Source organism: Hypanus sabinus, chromosome 30 (assembly GCF_030144855.1).
Source record: "Hypanus sabinus isolate sHypSab1 chromosome 30, sHypSab1.hap1, whole genome shotgun sequence".
NCBI lineage: Eukaryota > Metazoa > Chordata > Chondrichthyes > Myliobatiformes > Dasyatidae > Hypanus > Hypanus sabinus.
The window spans coordinates 34222668-34243372 of record NC_082735.1 but is presented as its reverse complement, the minus strand read 5'-3'; the positions used below and the strand labels follow the sequence as shown (position 1 = coordinate 34243372).

At 41.1% G+C, this 20705-nt stretch overlaps 1 protein-coding gene across 1 annotated transcript in view; it reads left to right on the top strand.

The window, feature by feature from the left end:
* Window positions 1-19025, top strand: part of nudc (nudC nuclear distribution protein) — a 29941-nt gene extending 10916 nt beyond the window's left edge. The window contains exons 4-9 of the mRNA XM_059954667.1: window positions 3143-3220; window positions 4535-4654; window positions 5460-5654; window positions 8415-8498; window positions 12235-12353; window positions 18589-19025. Coding sequence (XP_059810650.1) covers window positions 3143-3220; window positions 4535-4654; window positions 5460-5654; window positions 8415-8498; window positions 12235-12353; window positions 18589-18640 — 648 coding nt within the window. The 3' untranslated portion in view covers window positions 18641-19025. The remainder of the gene's footprint in view (window positions 1-3142; window positions 3221-4534; window positions 4655-5459; window positions 5655-8414; window positions 8499-12234; window positions 12354-18588) is intronic.
* Window positions 19026-20705: the final 1680 nt, after the last annotated feature.

The following is a 20705-nucleotide window of genomic DNA, read 5'->3' as shown; positions in this document are numbered from 1 at the left end:
AAGAAGGTGCCTTGTGATATTTGTGCAATTTACATCAGACCAAATAAATGGAGAGTTTTATCACAAAATTCTTAAAATTCAGTACTTTGATAGGCCATCAGAAGTTAAATATGACAGGAATGTTTAAATGTAGCATTCTAGAGAGAAATGAAGCAGGTGGGATTAGTTCATTTGAACACCTTGATCAGTGAAACATGGTTGCAGGAAGGGTGTGATTGGCAACTAAATATTCCTGGATTTAGTTGCTTCGGGTGTGATAGAGTAGGAGGGGCCAGAGGAGGAGGTGTTGCATTGCTTGTCCGAGAAAATCTTATGGCGGTGCTTTGGAAGGATAGATTAGAGAGCTCCTCTAGGGAGGCTATTTGGGTGGAATTGAGGAATGGGAAAGGTGCAGTAACACTGATAGGAGTGTATTATAGGCCACCTAATGGGGAGCGTGAGTTGGAAGAGCAAATGTGTAAGGAGATAGCAGATATTTGTAGTAAACACAAGGTGGTGATTGTGGGAGATTTTAATTTTCCACATGTAGACTGGGAAGCTCATTCTGTAAAAGGGCTGGATGGTTTAGAGTTTGTGAAATGTGTGCAGGATAGTTTTTTGCAACAATACATAGAAGTACTGACTAGAGATGGGGCAGTGTTGGATCTCCTGTTAGGGAATGCGATAGGTCAGCTGACAGATGTATGTGTTGGGGAGCATTTCGGGTCCAGTGATCACAATAGCATTAGCTTCAATATAATTAGGGAGAAGGACAGGACAGGATCTAGAGTTGAGATTTTTGATTGGAGAAAGGCTAACTTTGAGGAGATGCGAAGGGATTTAGAGAGAGTGGATTGGGTCAAGTTGTTTTATGGGAAGGATGTAATAGAGAAATGGAGATCATTTAAGGGTCAAATTATGAGGGTACAGAATCTTTATGTTCCTGTTAGGTTGAAAGGAAAGGTTAAAGGTTTGAAAGCACCATGGTTTTCAAGGGATATTAGAAATTTGGTTCAGAAAAAGAGGGATGTCTACAATAGATATAGGCAGCATGGAGTAAAGGAATTGCTCGAGGAATATAAAGAATGTAAAAGGAATCTTAAGAAAGAGATTAGAAAAGCTAAAAGAAGATACGAGGTTGGTTTGGCAAATAAGGTGAAAGTAAATCCAAAAGGTTTCTACAGTTATATCAAAAGCAAGAGGATAGTGAGGGATAAAATTGGCCCCTTAGAGAATCAGAGTGGTCAGCTATGTGTGGAGCCGAGGGAGATGGGAGAGATTTTGAACAATTTCTTCTCTTTGGTATTCACTAAGGAGAAGGATATTGAATTGTGTAAGGTGTGGGAAACAAGTAAGGAAGTTATGGAACCTATGACAATTAAAGAGGTGGAAGTACTGGCGCTTTAAAGAAATTTAAAAGTGGATAAATCTCCGGGTCCTGACAGGATATTCCCCAGGACCTTGAGGGAAGTTTGTGTAGAAATAGCAGGAGCTCTGACGGAGATCCTTAAGATGTCATTAGAAACGGGGATTGTGCCGGAGGATTGGCGTATTGCTCATGTGGTTCCATTGTTTAAAAAGGGTTCTAGAAGTAAGCCTAGCAATTATAGACCTGTCAGTTTGACATCAGTGGTGAGTAAATTAATGGAAAGTATTCTTAGAGATAGTATTAATAATTATCTGGATAGACAGGATCTGATTAGGAGTAGCCAGCATGGATTTGTGCGTGGAAGGTCATGTTTGACAAACCTTATTGAATTTTTTGAAGAAGTTACGAGGAATGTTGACGAGGGTAAGGCAGTGGATGTAGTCTATATGGACTTCAGCAAAGCCTTTGACAAAGTTCCACATGGAAGATTAGTTAAGAAGGTTCAGTCGTTAGGTATTAATGCTGGAGTAATAAAATGGATTCAACAGTGGCTAGATGGGAGATGCCAGAGAGTAGTGGTGGATAATTGTTTATCGGGATGGAGGCTGGTGACTAGCGGGGTGCCTCAGGGATCTGTTTTGGACCCAATGTTGTTTGTAATTTACATAAATGATCTGGATGATGGTGTGGTAAATTGGATTAGTAAGTATGCCGATGATACTAAGGTAGGAGGTGTTGTGGATAATGAGGTGGGTTTTCAAAGCTTGCAGGGAGATTTATGCCGGTTAGAAGAATGTGCTGAACGTTGGCAGATGGAGTTTAATGCTGAGAAGTGTGAGGTTCTACATTTTGGCAGGAATAATCCAAATAGAACATACAGGGTAAATGGTAGGGCATTGAGGAATGCAGAGGAACAGAGAGATCTAGGAATAACAGTGCATAGTTCCCTGAAGGTGGAGTCTCATGTAGATAGGGTGGTGAAGAAGGCTTTTGGAATGCTGGCCTTTATAAATCAAAGCATTAAGTACAGAAGTTGGGATGTAATGTTAAAATTGTACAAGGCATTGGTAAGGTCAAATTTGGAATATTGTGTGCAGTTTTGGTCACCGAATTATAGGAAAGATATCAATAAATTAGAGAGAGTGCAGAGACGATTTACTAGGATGTTACTTGGGTTTCAGCACTCAAGTTACAGAGAAAGGTTGAACAAGTTAGGTCTCTATTCATTGGAGCATAGAAGGTTGAGGGAGGATTTGATCGAGGTATTTAAAATTTTGAGAGGGATAGATAGAGTTGACGTGAATAGGCTGTTTCCATTGAGAGTAGGGGACATTCAAACGAGAGGATATGATTTGAGAGTTAGGGGGCAGAAGTTTAAGGGAAACACGAGGGGGTATTTCTTTACTCAGAGAGTGATAGCTGTGTGGAATGAGCTTCCTGTAGAAGTAGTAGAGGCCAGTTCAGTTGTGTCATTTAAGGTAAAATTGGATAGGTATATGGACAGGAAAGGAGTGGAGGGTTATGGGCTGAGTGCGGGTAGGTGGGACTAGGTGAGATTAAGAGTTCGGCATGGACTAGGAGGGCCGAGATGGCCTGTTTCTGTGCTGTGATTGTTATATGTTATATATGTTAGTCTCGATGAACTGGGCTGAATGGTCTGCTTCCTGTACTATATAGCTTCTTGTTGAAGGTTTGGATCCACATGGCCACAACCCATGTTTCTGAATCAGTTGCTTGCTGACACAAGTATTGAGACTGCAGTTAAACTAACTTTGCTTTGCATTTTTCTTCTAGAAAAAAGAACAAGAAAGTGTTGGGGATGGAATTACAGTCAATGGGGAAAAGCCCTTGGAAAATCAGGATTCAAAGCAGGTAATGGGGAAGCTGAGACTTTGAGATGGGGTAGTGGTCTATTAAATGGGTTCCCGTTCCAACATGTCAGTTCATAGCCGCCTCTTTTGCCACGATGAGGCTACTTTCAGGGTGGAGGAGCAACACCTCATATTCTGTCTAGGTAGCCTCTGACCTCATGGCATGAACATTGATTTCCCCTCCCTCTCCCTCTTCTGGCTTCTTGCCTCTTCTCCTCACCTGCCTACCATTTACCCCTGGTGCCTCTCCTTTTTCTCAAATAGTCCACTGTCTTCTATCATATTCCTCCTTCGCCAGCCCTTTACCTTTCCCACCCACCAGGGTTTCCCTATCACCTTCCAGCCAGCCTCCTTCCCTTCTTCTCCACCTCCCCACCTTTTTATTCTGGCGTCTTTCCCCGTCTTTTCCAGTCCTGATAAAGGGTCTTGGCCCAAAACCTTGACTGTTTGTTTATTTTCTTAGATGCTGCCTGACTTCTGAGTTCCTGCAGCATTTTGAGTGTGTTGCTTATTAAAAGGGTGTATCATATAAAACCCTGCATATTTCTTATCTTCAGCTCTTTAGATTGCAGGGTTTTTTTAATGATTTGTCTCCGTTCCTTTATTAAATTTCTTTGGGGCTCACACAAATGTTCTTTCTTTCTGTGGGCTCAGATGACTATGTGCTGGATCAGAGCATGTGTACTCTACAGTAGAAGTTATTGAAAAGTTGTATGATTTAATAATCATCATTGTAGATTAGATGGATGAAAGAAAGCAACTTAAAAGTGTGGGTAAAAGTAATTCTAACTACATAACAGTGTGGAGAGTGAACAGGAACGTGGGCTGGCTGGTGTGAGTAGCCTGTTTGAATGTTGTTACTTTTTTCTAAAATATGCCAGAACAGAGTGTATGTGGAAATCTGCTTCTTAAACGCTGTCCTGTGACATTTATCGCAGGCAATGCAGTCAGGAAAATACTGAAGTTGAGTATCCTGAGTAAAGAACACTGACTGAGACTCCCTCAAAGTGAGTGTCAGGCTTCACCTTGCTTCCTATTTTGTCCCATCTTCAAGTTCAATATTTAAAACTTTAGTCCCTTTGGTTCATCTGGTTAAATATTTAATTCTCACTGTGCAATCTGTAAATTGGTTCAGCATGGCTGCTGCATAACCCCTGTATGTGACTGCCCCAGTTAGTCTGTGAGCTGGACACCACAACTCAGATCCTGTTGCTCGTTCGTTTTGTGTCCATGTGCACAGTTGTGGAACGCGCCGTGCACACTGGGGATGCTGCAGAATGAAAATGTGTCCTCTTGACCCCACACAAATCTGTAGGCAGAGTCGGAATCCGAAGGCGAAGAGGATGAGAAGGAGAAAGGGAAACTGAAGCCCAACGCTGGAAATGGTGCTGATTTGCCCAACTACCGGTGGACCCAGACTCTGTCTGAAGTGGATGTGAGTGTCAGACATTTATCTTAACACAGATAGGAGTGGCTAAGACAGGAAATGATGCAACATTGATACAGAACATAGACCAGTACAGCACAGGAATAGACCCTTCAGCCTACACTGTTGTGCTGAACCAGCTAAAAAGCAAAGGAAAAGCATCTAAACACTAATCCCTCCATGTCCATATCCCTACATCCTTAGACCCCTGTTCCTATCTAAATGTCTCTTAAAAGCCCCTAACGTATTTGCCTCCCCCACCAAACCAGGCAGCGCATTTCCAGGTATCCGCGACTCTCTGATTTAAAAGAAACTTGCTCCTCGCATCCCCGTTGAACCTACCCCCTCCCAGGTTCAATGAATGCCCTGTGGTGTTAGCTATTTCAACATGGGGGAAAAGGTACTCTCTGTCCACCCTGCGGCTCTCATAATCCTGTAAACCTCTCAGATCTTCCCCTCAGTCTCTGTCGCCAGAGAAAACAAACCAAGTTTATCCAGCCTCTTGTGATAGCACATGCCTTCAGAACCAGGCAGCATCCTGGTAAACCTTTTCTGCACCCGCTCAAATGAGGAGGTAATATTTAGACTGAGGATATGGAGAGGAATTTTGATGCAAGGGTATGATCATCAAATGGTGGTAATATTTCCAAGTGTATCATTATTGTGTTATGCAGCAGAATATTTCATAATTACTCTCCTGGGGAAGTTGGAGTGGAAATAAATGAGTTTTGGTTGCAGTGTAGGCTTAGGCAACACTAGATGAAGTTATGACTGAATGCCCTTTCTATCATTCTTGTCGGGTTTGTGTTTCCAGCTTCTGGTACCATTCCAAGTCAGCTTCAGATTGAAGAGTCGGGATGTGGTTGTGGAGATCCAGAGGCGTCACTTGAAAGTGGGCCTGAAAGGCCACCCACCGGTAATCGATGGTGAGATGTTCAATGATGTGAAAGTTGAGGAAAGCTCATGGCTGCTGGAAGATGGAAAGAGCGTTAATGTACATCTGGAGAAGGTGAGCTGGCATTGATGGTGGGTAAAGTGACGCCTCTCTCTCTGTCTCTCAAAACTCTTCAAAACGAGTGAATATCATCTCCCTGAACAAGAGCAGCGAGGCGCCTTCACTTCCTAAGGAGATTGAGGCAAGCAAGGCTCCCCCTCACCCAGGCCACCATCTTAATTGAATTGACAGTGCCCTGACAAGCTGCATCTCCTGGTACAGGAGCAGCAAACCATTGGACCAGCAGTCCCTGTGAGAACAGCTGGTCTCCCTACCATCCATCGGGGCATTTATCAGGAGCGCTACAAATGCAGGGCCCTTAGTACCTCTTTGACCTTCTACCATCAGGCTGGAGACTCCGATGCATAAAAACGAGAACGGTCAGGACGGGAAACAGTTTCTTCCCTCAGTTCGTTAGGATTCCACACGCTCTGTTGCATCACATTCACTGGTTCCACACATTACACTATTTAATTTGTGCACTTTAGTTTACTATTTATGTGTGACTCATCTGTAGGTTTTATCCTGGCCTTCACAAGTTATTGTGTTATGTGTACCACTATGCCTTCCACCCTGGTTCAGAGAAATGTCTCATTTCTATATACATTGTATAGTTATATACGTGTATATAGTTAGAAGACAATAAACTTGATTTGACTTGATCAACAGTCTTTCTTCATGTGACAGTCCTGTCATTCCATGGTGAACATTTTGTGTATGAACTCAGTCAAAAGAGTATCTTATTTTTTATTGATTTCCAAATAAAGAATATACAAATTGGAAAAGGAGTTTAACAATTAGATAATATAAAAGACACAAAAACAGCAATAGTAAAAATAAAAAGTATATAATATCAAAATCGAATAAGTAAAATATTATGCGGTTATATATACAACGGTCAAAAAAAACAACTCCTGAGAGTATCTTGAGAATACTGGGATATTGTACCCAATACTGCAGGAGTGCTCTCACCAAGGTCTTGTGTGGTTTCAGAAAAACATCCTTGTACCATTACTAAGATCCTCTTGTAATGAAGACCAACCTATTGTTTACTTTTTTAATTACTCACTGTATCTGCATGATTGCCTCCAGTGACTTTTGTACAAGGATACCCAGATCCCTTCATGCAAAGAAATTTCCCAATCTATCACTGTTCAAGTACTACTGTACCTTTCTGTTTTTCCTGTCAAAATGGATAAACTCAACCACATTTCTATATTGTACTGCATGTGCGAATATATATGCTCATTCATTTGAACTGTTTAAATTGCCAGTAAGCTTTTTAACAAATCCCTAACTAATCATAAATCACCCAGTTTTTGTTATCAACAAATTTCAGAGTTCTACATTTAGTTCCCTCATCCAAATTATTCGGAACAGTCTTAGCATTGATCCTTATCCCGCTGGTCATTTCCTGCCTTTTGATATTTCTTTTTGTTATTTTTTGCTTTTCAACCGATTTTCAATTCATAGAGCAGTACAGCACCAAACCAGGCCCTTTGGCCCATCTAGTCAGTGCTGAACTATTATTCTCCCTAGGCCCATTGATCTGCACCAGGACCATAGCCTTCCATTCCTCTCCCATCCACGTACTCATCCAACTTAAATGTTAAAGTCCAACCCGTGTCCACCACTTCTGCTGGCAGCTAGGTCCACACTCTGAGTGAAGAAGTTTCCCCTTCATGTTCTCCTTAAACATCTAACTCATGACCTCTAGTTGTAGTCCTGCCCAACCTCAGTTTATTACAAGCACGAGAAAATCTGCAGATACTGGAAATCCAAAGCAACGCGCATAAGATGCTGGAGGAACTCAGCAGGCCAGGCAGCATCTATGGAAAAGAGTAGACTGTTGATGTTTCAGGCCGAGACCCTTCTTCAGGACTGAGAAGGGAGGGGGAAGATGCCAGAATAAAAAGGTGGGGGAAACAAAAGAGGCTGGCTGGAAGGTGATAGCTTAAGCCAGGTGGGTGGGAAAGGGCAAGGGCTGGAGAAGAAGGAATCTGATAGGAGAGGAGAGTGGACCATGGGATAAAGGGAAGGAGGGAGAGTACCTAGGAAGGTAAAAGGTCAGACTGGGGAATGGGGGGGGGGGGGAACAGTTTACTGAAGGAGAAATCGATATTCATGTCATTAGTGGCCGTGTATTACCCCCAATTCCACATGCTTTAGTTTTGGACAAACTACCTGTTACGTAGATTTTTATTAAGTGAAACTTTCTAAAAATTCAATGCGCCACTGAGACTGCTTCTCTTTATTTATTGTTGCATCTTCAAGTGACTCCAGTTTGACAAATACATTTACCCTGTCAAATCCATCTTGACTTTGTCTAATGCTGTTGATATTTATTGAGTGTCCTTTTACCACATCTTTAATAATATTTTACTATTTTTTCCCTTCAGGCTAACTGGTCTCTTACTCCTTTTTTTGTAGAAACTGGGTTTACGTTTGCGTGTAGACCCTTGTCTGCTCATGTCTCAGTCCTTGAATTGCTTTTCAGCCTAGTAGGTGTGGTGTTTACAGGTAGAGTGTGCCCTGTTGTTGGAGGTTCATTCCTCTGTAAAGAAAGGTTAGTCAAGGTTTCCTGATCTGCTAGTGAGGGTTAAAGTCCTATCCCCACTTTGTGACCCAGAGATCCATTTGTGAGTGACGCTTACCCTGGTGGTGGGAATGGTGGAGATGTGAGATGTTGAAGGGATTGCTGCTTATTGTGTTGACTTGGTGCTGAATTCCAGTTCATTTGTATGTTCTGTGTGCTTTTTTTTTCTCTATTTTCAGATTAATAAAATGGAATGGTGGAACAAATTAGTGACAACAGATCCTGAGATTAATACCAAAAAAATTAACCCTGAGAATTCAAAGGTGAGTCTCTTCCTCTGCCTCAATCCTGGCCTGTGGTGAGAAAAGATTATGCTTCCCGGTCAATGCAGTGACTTTAAATTTTAAATGTTATAATTTAAGCCTTCTGTAATATGCAAAAAGCCCAGACATGGTTTTTAATTAGTTTTTGTCTGCGAACTTTATAATTCTGTATACCTTTATAATCCTCTGCACTGAACAAGTGTGAACCGTTAACATCAGTTGTAATCAATTGCTTGCAGTAGTTCAGAAGAATGGGTTTCTCAGCCAGAAAGTTTGAACACATCAAAGTTTAAACCCTTGCACCACATTTGTAGCAGTGAACAATTACACATGTTTTCTTTGAGATGTGTGGATATTATAATCATGAGACTATAAGACACAAAAAAAAGATTTAGGCCATTCAGCCTATCGAGTCTGTCCCCCATGGCTGATCCATTTCTGTCTCGACTCCATTCTCCTACCTTTCCTTTCTTGCCCATATCCTTTCCCAGCCAATCAAGAACCTGTTAACCTCTGTTTTAAATGCACCCAATGACCTGCCCTCCATAGCTATCTGTGGCAACGAATTCCACAATTTCACCACCCTCTGGCTAAAGAAATTCCTTATCACCTCTGTTCTAAATGGACTTCCTTTTAATTTGAGGTTGTGCCCTCTCATCCTAGACTCCCCCAGCAAAGGAAACCTCCTCTTCACACCCACCCTGTCTAGGTCTTTCAACGTTTGATAAATTTTAATGAGACGCCCCCCTTCATTCTTCTAAATTGCAGCAAGTATAGGCCCAAAGCCTTCAGTCGCTGCTCGTATAACTCTTTCAGTCCTGGAATCATTCTCGTAGACCTCCTAAACACTCTCCAATCTCAGCATGCTGCCTGGCCTGCTGTGTTCCACCAGGTCCTCCTGAAATGAATGCTAACATTGCATTTGCCTTCCTCCTCAGAGATTCATCCTGCAAGTTAATCTTTAGGAAGTCCTGCACAAGGACTGCCAAATGCCTTTGCACATTGGATTTTTTTGAATTTTCTTCCTGTTCAGAAAATAGTCTGTGCTTTTATTCCTTTTACCAAAGTGCATGACCGTATACTTTCCGACACTGTATTCCATCTGCCATTTCTTATCCCTTTCTCCTGATCTGTCTAAAGTCCTTCTGCAGCCTCTCTGCTTTCTCAACACTACCTGCCCTTTCTCCACAAACTTGGCCACAAAGCCATCACTTCCATCATCTAAATTATTTGCGTACAACATAAAGAGAAGTGGCCCCAACACAGACCCACGTGGAACACCACTATTCAACAGCAGCCAATCAGGAAAGTATCCCTTTATTCCCACTCTTTGCTTCCTGCCACTCAGCCACTGCTCTATCCATACTGGTATCTTGTTCAGCAGCCTCATGTGTGGCACCTTGTTAGAGGCCTTCTGAAAATCCAAAGACATAATATTCACTGATTCTCATTTATCTATCCTGCTTGTTATTTCTGCAAAGAATTTCAACAGATTTGTCAGGTAAGATTTTCCCTTGAGGAAGCCAGTCTGATTTTGGCCTGTTTTGTCATTTACCTCCAAGTACCCAGAAACCTCATCCTTAATAGTTGGCTCCAACTTCTTACCAATCACTGAGGTCAGGCTAAATGGCTTAAATTTCCTTTCTTCTGCCTCTCTCCCTTCTTGAAGAGTGGGGTGAAGTTTGAAGTTTTCCAGCCCTGGGATCATGCTGGAACCCATTGGTTCATGAAAGGTCATTACTAATGCCTCCACAATTCCTTCAGCTACCTTTTTTAGTCCATCAGATCCAGGTGACTTATCTACCTTCAGACCTTTCGGTGAGCCAAGTACAACTTATTTGTAATAGTAACTGTACTCACTTCTGCCCCTTGACACTCTAAATTTACAGTATACTACTAGTGTCACAGTGAAGATTGATGCGCCATTTCCTTGTCCTCCCCGTACTAGCTCTCCAGCGTCATTTGCAAGTTAGCCAATATCTATACTGTCCTTTGTTTTATTCATTATATAACTGAAAAAGTGTTTTAGTATAACATTCGATTTATAAATGATGATGCTTACATGAAGTACAACAGCTTTAGCTCTGCGACTTTTTTTAATCTTTGTTATTTGGGCCACCTCTTATTTAATTTCACTCCAGTTTGTCTTCCTTTCAAAAACATTTTATACTCTATTCATCATTGTGTCCCTTCCTCTTCAATAGTTTTAATCTTCCTATGATGTAATGTACTCTCTGATTAGTTTCCTCACAGGACAATTCTACTCGTCCCCTTTTGATAATTCCTAATTTATCCTTGACTTTAAATAACCTCCATGGCCTTACCTCTTTCCCTTGAACATGTTTACTTTATTAAAAATAAAATTCATCCTCCATCTGCTATTTTTTTTTTCAATCTCATTATTGAAAGTTTGTTCCAGTGACCTAGGTTTCGTTGGTATTCTTTTCATAATTTTATCAGGATATCAGCCTTCTCCTTTTAAAATCCTTTTTAAGACTCTTAAAACCTGCTCAGGTTTTTGGCTCATCGTCTCCTATCCTTAATCATCTGTTATTCCAGGTTAAATGTTCTTTTAATCTAGTTGTCACCATTAACGGCTGGCTTGCATGAGCTAGAGATTTCTCTAGTTGAGCATTCAAAGAAAGCAAAGCTATTATGTGATTCCTATCTGAGGTGCATCAATGCTTTTTGCATGTTCTTTATCCGAGCAAGTAATGGAAGTTGTGGGTTGTCTGGTTTTTCATTTTTACTCTGTTTTTGGTATTCCTTTTACCAGTCTGAAAGATCTGATATTCAAAACTCTGCAGCTCGTACTCTGCCTTGTAATAAATCTTACTGATGTTTTAATCAATTACATAATTATATAGAATTAGAATTATAATTAACCTTTTTATTCTGGCACCTTCTCCCGTCCTGAAGAAGGGTCTCAGCCTAAATCATTGACTCTTTATTCATTTTCATAGATGCTGAGTTCTCCATCATTTTGTGTGTGTTGCTTTGGATTTCTAGCATCTACAGACTTTCTCATGTTTATATTTTACCGTTATGTCCTCCGTGCATCAAATTTAAAATATTTGCCTTTTTCCGTATTTATGGCTTCTCCAACCAATGGAATTACCATCTACTCCAGTCTACTGCTGCATACCTTTTGATGTTGATGTCACTGTGACATCCCCAGTGGTCTCCATATTCTGTGCATGGAAGATATATATCTATTTTCCAAGAAGGATGGTAGCAGCTTATGCAATTGTATGTTTAGAAAAGTTTCAAAATTGTTCATTATGTGGAGTATTTTTTGGGCCATTTTCCCATTTCATAATTTTTGAAAAGATGAGAACTGTTCTTACTGTTGAATAATTCGTCATATTAACCTATCAAGTCTTGTTCCTCTTGATAAGAATAAGTTGGTAGCTATCACCCCATTAGGCTCTTCAACTAACTTCACTCAGCTTTACTTACTGCATCACTAAACTGTTCCCGCAACCTATGGATTCACTTTCAAAGACTTTTCATCTCATGTTCTTGATATTTATTATTGTTTCTCTTTGTATTTGCACAGTTTCTGTCTTTGGCACATCGGTTGTTTGCCCATCCTGTTGATTCTATTTTGTTTCTTGTATTTACTGTGAATGCTGGAAGAAAATGAATCTTGGAGTTGCACATTTATGCATGTACTTTGATAATTTACTTTGAACATGGAGACCTACTGATTAGCTGCTTCCCTTCTGTACCATAGTTATCAGACTTGGATGGTGAGACTCGGAGTATGGTGGAGAAAATGATGTACGACCAGCGCCAAAAAGCTATGGGACTACCCACTTCAGAGGAGCAGAAAAAACAAGACATGTTGAAAAAGTACGTACTCCTTTGCAGCTAATGTAAGCTGCACCACGTTCAAGCCACATAGACTATAACATGCGGTTTGGAGACATGAGACTGCAGATGTTGGAAGTTGGGAGCAGCATACTAAACACTGGAGGAACTCAGTAAATCAGGCAGTATCAATGGAGGAAAATGGACAGCTTCAGGCTGAATGCGTGTATAGATGCTGCAAGTTTCTCCAGCATTTTGTTTGTTACTATAGCTTGCAGTAGTCAGGGAAAAGATACAGGATGAATGAAACTTTTGGTAATTTGGTCATTTGGTTGGGGTGTGGTGTGCAGTCAGGTGGGTCAGTGGGTATTTGTATCCTGAATAGATGGTTTCAAATGTGTTTTGGGTTGGTTGGTGACAGATGGTTTACAATCCAGCAAAGCCAATAAGTGCAGATGTTTAAGCAGGTCTCTCTTCTTCTTGGAGGTATTAATGAAGACTAATATTAGAACTGAAAGGGTTAGAAACAACTGAGCTTGTGTAATGAACTGGATTTGATTAGATTTAAGGTATAGGAACCCAAGGGAGACAGTGATCATGATATGATGGAAGCTAAAATCAGGTGTATCAGTATTACAGTGGAATAAGGGGTATTATAGAGGCGTGAGAGAGGAGCTGGCTAAAGTTGATTGGAAGAGGACACTAGCAGGGATGATGGTAGTTTGGGGTTTCTGGGAGCAATTTGGAAGGTGCAAGGTAGATACGTCCCAAAGAAGAATTAGTATTCTAAAGGCAGGATGACACATCTGTGGCAGACAAGGGAAGTCAAAGACAACATAAAAGCAAAGGAGAGGTCTTATAATAGAGCAAAAATTAGTGGGAAGTTAGAGGAATAGGAAAATTTTAAAACCAATCAAAGAGAACTAAAGAAGCCATAAGGCAGGAAAAGATGAAATATGAAGGTAACCTAGTCAGTAATATTAGTCAATAAAGAACAAACGAGAGGCAAGAGTATATCATGGACCACTGGGAAATGACATTGGAGAGGTAGAAATGGGGGACAAACGGAATAAGTATTTTGCATTAGTCTTCACTGTGGAAGACACTAGCAGTATGCCAGAAGTGAGCGCAGTTGCTATCACTAGGGAGAAGATGCTTGGGAAACTGAAGGTACGTAAATATGTTATCTGGTCCAGGTAAACTACACCCTAGGGTTCTGAAAAAGTTAGCTAGAGATTGTGGAGGTATTAGTAATGATCCTTCAACAATCACCAGGTTCTGGCATGGTTCCAGAGGACTGGAAAATTGCAGATGTCAATCCACTCTTCAAGAAGGAAAGGAGGCAGAAGAAAATAAATTATAGGCTAGTTAGCCTGACTTCGGTGGTTGGCAAGATGTTGGAGTCCATTATTAAGTTTGAGGTCTTGGAGGCACATTATAATATAGGCCAAAGTCAAAATGGTTGCCTTAAGGGAAAATCTTACCTGACAAATATGTTAGAAATCTTTGAAGAAATAACAAGCAGGTTAGACAAAGGAGAATTGGTGGATGTTGTGCACTTGGATTTTCAGAAAGCTTTTGACAAGGTGCCACACATGAGGCTGCTTAACAAATTAAGAGCCCATGGTATTACAGGAAAGATACCAGCATGGATAGAGTATTGGCTGATTGGCAGGAGGCAAAGAGTGGGAATAGAGGGGGCCTTTTCTGGTTGGCTGCCGGTGACTAGTGGTGTTCCATGGGTCTGTGTTGAGATCACTTCTTACGTTATATGTAAATGATTTTGATGATAGAATTGTTGGCTTTGTAGCCATGTTTGCAGACGATACAAAGGAAGGTGGGGGAACAATTAGTGTTGAGGAAGCAGCGAGTCTGCAGAAGGACTTAGACAACTTAGGAGAATGGTTAAAAAGTGGCAGATGGAATACTGTGTCGGGAAGTGTGTGGTCATGCACTTTGGTAGAAGGAATAAAAGCACTGACGATTTTCTAAATGGGCAGAAAGTTCAAAATCCAAGGTGCAAATGGAGTCCTCATGCAGGATTCCCTAAAGGTTAACTTGCAGGTTGAGTCGGTGTGAGGAAGGCAAAAGCAGTGTTAGCAATCATTTCAAGAGGACTAGAATATAAAAGCAAAGATGTAATGCTGAGGCCTTATAAGGCACTGGTGAGTCCTCACTTGGAGTATTGTGAGCAGTTTTGAGCCCCTTATCTCAAGAAATGATGTGCTGACATTGTAGAGGATTCAGAGGAGGTTCATGAGAATTATTCCCGGAATGAAAAGGTTATTGTTTGAGGAGCGTTAGATGGGTCTTGGCCACAACACACTGGAATTTACATGAGTGGTGGAGGAAGGCAGATTGATGTGTCATTGAAACTTATCAAATGTTGAAAGGCCTAAATAGAGTGGATGTGGAAAGGATGTTTCCTGCAGTGTGGGAATCTAGGACCAGAGGGAACAGCCTCAGAGCAGAGGGATGGCCATGCTGGAGCCAAGATTACTCTTATGGTAATGACATTCATAACAAATACAACAATCAACAAGCCACAATGGACTTGTATGTGGTTTAAAAACAAGAGGACCAGCATTAGCTGAGGATAAGAGGACATGATTAGCTGAGACAATGACAACTTAATTGGAGATCCATCTACCAGTTGTATGCCCCATTCCTGTAAGGGAGTCAACTGAAAGCAAGTTAAGAAAGGTTAATGCCACAACTGTCTTCATTGTGTGCACCATGAATCACTGCCCAACAGAGGGCAAACAGGTATCGGTGTCTTCTTCTGTGCCTTTGGTTGGAAAACATTGGACCAAGGAAGGACCATGCTGCTCAGAGGAAGCATTAAAGTGATAAAAGCTGTGGTCTGACTACAACAGTTTTTGTAGGCAACATCTGTGAAAGCTTTGATACATTATTAGGCAGTTACTTGCAAAATGTGGCTTGGTTTTAAGATGGAAGAGAGTTCAAGGAGCTTCAGGAAAGTTGTAAGCATTTGGTTTTTGTGAGTATAAAGAACCAGAACCTAATCTGCATTCATTGAGGTCATTGCATGAACTTCAAGCGGGAGACAAAAGGCTGCTTGTAAAAGTAGATGCAAAGACCAAAGCCCAGCTGCATGAATGGAAGGCCAAAAAAGAAAGGAGTCGATAGCGAGATGGAAACGGGATTTGCAAATAATGTGGATGAGGAAAAGGGGAGAAGAAATTATGAAGGGAGCAAAGAAAGATTAATAAGAGAATACTCCAGTGAACTAAAATCCCAAACTCAGGATGTACATCCTAAAAAGATGAAAAAGAGAGTGATGAAGAGAGAGAAAGAAGGCAAGACCAGGAGCAAAGCAAGGATCAAAGTAGATCTAGAGAGAATAACCAAGAAAAGGGGAAGAAAGGTATCCAGAGCTGTTAGTGCCACATCCTGCGGTCCAAGTTCACTCCTACAACCACCATGGAGGAAGTTCAGAATCTGAGTCTGTTTCAGTCACAAGTCTCACCTGCCAAATCTCCCCCTTGTCAGGAAAGATGTTTCCCCACAAGAGTAAGAAATCCCCTACAGTGATTAAATCTTTTAGGCCTGAATGGGGTGATGTAACATTAATTATTGCTGTAGGTGTATTCTATAATATATTGTGTATACAGTTGAGATGCATTCTGTATTGAGTTGGAGTTTATAGCTAGGTAGGGAGGAACGTTATGTGTTTAATATTTCAGTAGTATTTGAGTAAAGTAGTATTGTTTGATTAAGGATTCTTATTCATTTAAATAATTATGGGTTATGTGTTTTAAAAAAAAGCAAATTACATACGTCATGACATTACCACGTGACACGTGGTGCCCCTTGTTTAAACACGAAGTTAGACTTGCATTTCTGATTCCATGTCTTCTTTTTAATTAGTTGAATGTTTTGAAGTTACAAAAAATATCAGAATACCGATCTCCCAGTTGTTAAGTTTTTTGAGTTATTTAGGATCAGGGTATTTAAGGCATCAGAATTAAGTGGATCAGTTGTGCAAGAGTGCCCACTGACTCACAAAGCATGCAAGAGGAATATGTTAGTGTGTGCCCCGTGGAAGTGGGTTGTTTCCTAGTTAGGTCAATATGTGTGTTGCAATATGCTGTTTTTCAGATCACCAAGCCTCCTTGATGGTCAAAGATTAACAAAGCTATGAGCTGAAACCTTGCCTTTAGTCTGACTGTGGAGGTACCTAAAGGTGCTGTAACACTGGAATGAAATCATGAACAGGGTACTGTCTAGCTTCTCTGATTAGGCACTTGGAAATGGAACAAATATTTTCCATTACTGTGAAATGCACAAGTAACAGACACGCCAAAAGAGAGAAGTCCTGGAGAAACGAGAGAGGCAGCTTGCATGAAGAGAGAAGCAGATTTAGAATTTCAGGTTTGGGCCTTTTTTATTGAAACACACGCACACACCCATCCACCATGACACGGACATTCACACATACACAAACACACACTTACCTTTTCTAAGTTCAGACTTCTGTTCCACAGAGCAAACTCCTGGTCCCAACACCCATCTGCCTCCAACTTGTGGCCTGATTGAGTGTGGCTTCTGCCTGTAACTCAATCTTTAGAGTTCAGAGTTCAAAGTTCAATTTTTGAGGCTGCTGAGATCCTCTATCAAGACTAATTACCTTACGTGGAAAGAATTTGTATGATGGTTCTTGGCTACTGTGGTTCATTTTATTGGTTTGCATTCTCTCACAAACCATTCACTGTTATATCATCCAGTTTTGAAGTAGCTATCTCTGGTTTCCCACTCATTTTGAAAAGTATCTTTCTTCCTTCTCTTGTCTGTGAGTGTCTGTGCTTTCCCTTATTCTGCTTTATTTAATGCTGTTCATCTAGATTATTTTACATTTATAATGAAGAGTATGAGCATATACACACAGCTGTTTTTCCTGTCTTTTTAAAAGTTTAATACATGCTTCAAGATGTTTTTTTCACTTCTTTGCATGTCTCAGAATTTTGAGTAAACTTCTGTCTGCTGTTTGTCACATTATTGTCTGATTATTGTCACATTAGAAGGTCTTGTTGATAATGGCAAAGAGATCTTGGTCAGTCAGAGACGGGGGCTGAGGAATGACAAATGCATTTGAGTGAGAGGTCATGCATTTGAACAGTCAGGTTAGGGTAGGACTTGAACTGTGAATGGCAAGTGTTGTGGAACAGAGAGAATACAGGTGCACAGTCTGCGCAAAACAACCCTGCAAGGTGGTGAAAGAAGGTGTTTAGCATGCTGGCCACTTTCAGTCAGGACACTGAAACTATTGAATAAGGACATAATGTAACAATTATAAAAGTCATTGGTGAGGTGTACAGTTTTGGTCACCCTGTTGTAAGAAAGACACTGGACAGGCTACAAAAGAGATATACGAGGAAGTTGCCTGGTTAAAGGACCTGAGTTAAAGGGAGTGGTTGGACCATACTAGATCTTTATTCCCTGGAGATCAGGAGAAGTTCACATAATCGTGAGGGGCATGGATACAGTGCAGGGTCATAATCTTTCCCCCAGATTTGGGGAGTCTGCAACCAGAGCACACAGATACGGAAGAAAAGGAGAGAGAGGTTTAAGAGGTATGAGGGAAACTTCTTTACACAGGGTAGTGAATGCCTGGAATGTGCTTTCAGAGGAAGTGGTGAAGGCAACTAAATTACAATAAGAAGCACTTGCACAGGAACATGGAAGGAAGGAGCTTGGAGAATTATGGGCTGTGGTCAGCAATGAGCAGTTGGACTAAAGGGCCTGTTTCTGTGTTGTATTACTCTGACTAGATTAATTCCATATAACCAAGATTTGAGTTTTGCTGTGTACAGTTAATTAATCCTAGTTAAGGTATGGGTTGCCAAAAATCAGCCCTGAATCTGTTCCTGATTGATGTCCGGTGAGTTTGTACATTGCCATAGCACAGCCCATTATAATGGGGAAAGTCTATTTCCTAAACACCCTTGGGGCACTGGGTCTGGTTGGGGCCAGATTAATGCACTGGGGCCTACTGTAACATTTCCCAACAGCTGTAGTAGAGGACAAAGCAATAGGTCCATTTAAACCTGTTGCCCTTTTCACTTAAGACTGCAGAGTGGATAAAAATGTGAATTGTGGTTGATTATGTTTTGACCAAGCTTTCTGTTAACTCTTCTGAAGGTCCTGGGCAGATGGCTACTCTTTTGGATTAAAAAAAATGAATTATATGAAATAAAACTATTAAATTGAGTAGCATTAGTCCTGTAAGATTTAACCTTACTGTGCTTCTCTGCAGGTTCATGGAGCAACACCCTGAAATGGACTTCTCAAAGGCCAAGTTCAGTTAAAGATCTGTGCCTACCCTGGGGCTGAAAGGGATACTCAGACTATTGGAAGAGTTTCTGAAAATGGTTACATTATGAGCATTGCCTCGTGCTGTGTATCCTGCATCCCAAGTTTGTTACACCATCTGGGTTGTTCTTGAGCACAAACAGAAGGTCTAACATCTGCATTGCAGTCACCACACTGCATTCATCAGAAGGTGTTTAGCTGATGAATTTGCGTTTTCTGGCTGGCCTCATAACGATCATCGCACCTCCTTAGTGTGTCAGTTTCACAGACTAGCTGTGAACTACTGTCTGGCAATGTGCATTGCAGTTACTGTGGTCTTTATCATTTTTCAACAGGGCTTTACCCAATATCTCTGTCCGAATAAAATCTCCATTTCCTATATCCTTGCATCAGTCTTGGAGTGAGAGTTTAGTTGGCATCCCATCGAAGCACGTTGTATGACAGAAGCCACCCAGAAAATGCTTGATGGTTCTTTATTTTTCTTTCCTCTTGAGTTTAGATGAGGAGCGCGTGTGTGTCAATAGCATTTGGCCACCAACACATTATGCAAACAGCCTGCGTTAGAATCTCTCGTGTTCACTCAGCATGGAGGCTGTTCAGTAAGTGCTATGCAACCCCCCCCCCCCCCACCTGCTGATAAAATGGAAATGGCTGAACTTGCGTTCAACCTTGTGTTTCTTGCTGGTTGCTGTGTGCTCTGGCCCAGTCATGGCCATGTTGATATACATGCTGCTCTGAGATGGGCTGTTGTATGTTTGGTTTTGAAGTCATCTGGTTGACTGAACTGCTGTACATTTCCAGGTGAAGGGCAAAGTGTTGTAATTATATGGGTCATCGCTCTCCCTTTCCTTCTCTGTGTTTCCAGGTCAGTAACAGGGTGCCGAGATAAATTAGTGTCTTTCTTCATCAAGCGTGCTATGTTTTTAAAAAAATATTGGATTGCATTGATGCACTGGACCATAAGCTGAAATCCATTTCTCAATAAAGTCAAGCCACCGGCAGCTGTGTGGCAATGGTTTATAATTTAAGATGTGTTCAAAAGAGAAACAGTAAATTTTGCAGCACGGGGATCCTGTCCCACAGATCTGGCACAAATGCTTCTGTTTTAAAGACTAGCAAAAGAGGTGCACCGGAAGGATTCTGTTTGTGTGAAGCTGACCACAAAGATTGGGGTGCCACATTAGCATAGTGGTTAATGCAACGCTCGGGGGGGGGGGGGGGGTCGGAGTTCAATTCCGATGTCATGCATAAGGAGTCTCTTTACGTTTTCCCCGTTTAATGCATGGGTTTTCTCTGGGTCGTCTGGTTTCCATCCTCAGTCCAGAGATGTGCAATATGGTAGGCTAATCAGCCGTTGCAAATTGTCCCATGATTGGGGTAGGGTTAAATTGGCAGTTGTTGGGACGTGCTGCTAGAAGGGCCTATTCTGTACTATATCTCTAAATAAAATAAAAATCTGGCAGGGTGTTAGTTTTTAACCACCTATGTTTCAGTGGAAACAGGCTAAAACAGTTGATCCCAAATGGGAAACATGAAGACTTCACCAATGACAAGGCAACCTCTTATCAAACCCTCTGGGACCTCTGTCTTCAAAAACAGCATTACAAGAGCATAATTTCCATCAAGTTAAATGGGAGAGGTTAAAGCCATTACCTAGTTCCAGTCCATTTTAATTAATATGTATTTATTTCAATTTCTGGTTTTGTTAATTTTTGTCCTCTTTGAATTTTAGTATTGGGCATAAGATATAGGAACAGAATTAGCCCATTCAGGTCATCAAATCTGCTCCACCATTCAATCGTGACTGATTTATTTTCTTCTCAACTATATTCTTTTGCCTTCTCCCTGTAACTTCTAACGCCCTTACTAATCAATAACCTATCAACCTCCACTTTAAATATACCCACTGAATTGGCCTTCACAGCCATCTTTGGCAATGAATTCCACAGATTTACAACCTGGCTAAAGTAGTTCTTCCACATCTCTGTTCTAAAGAGACGGCCTTGACTTCTAAGCTGTGCCTTCTGGTCATAGTCTTTCACTATTGGAAAAATTCTCTCC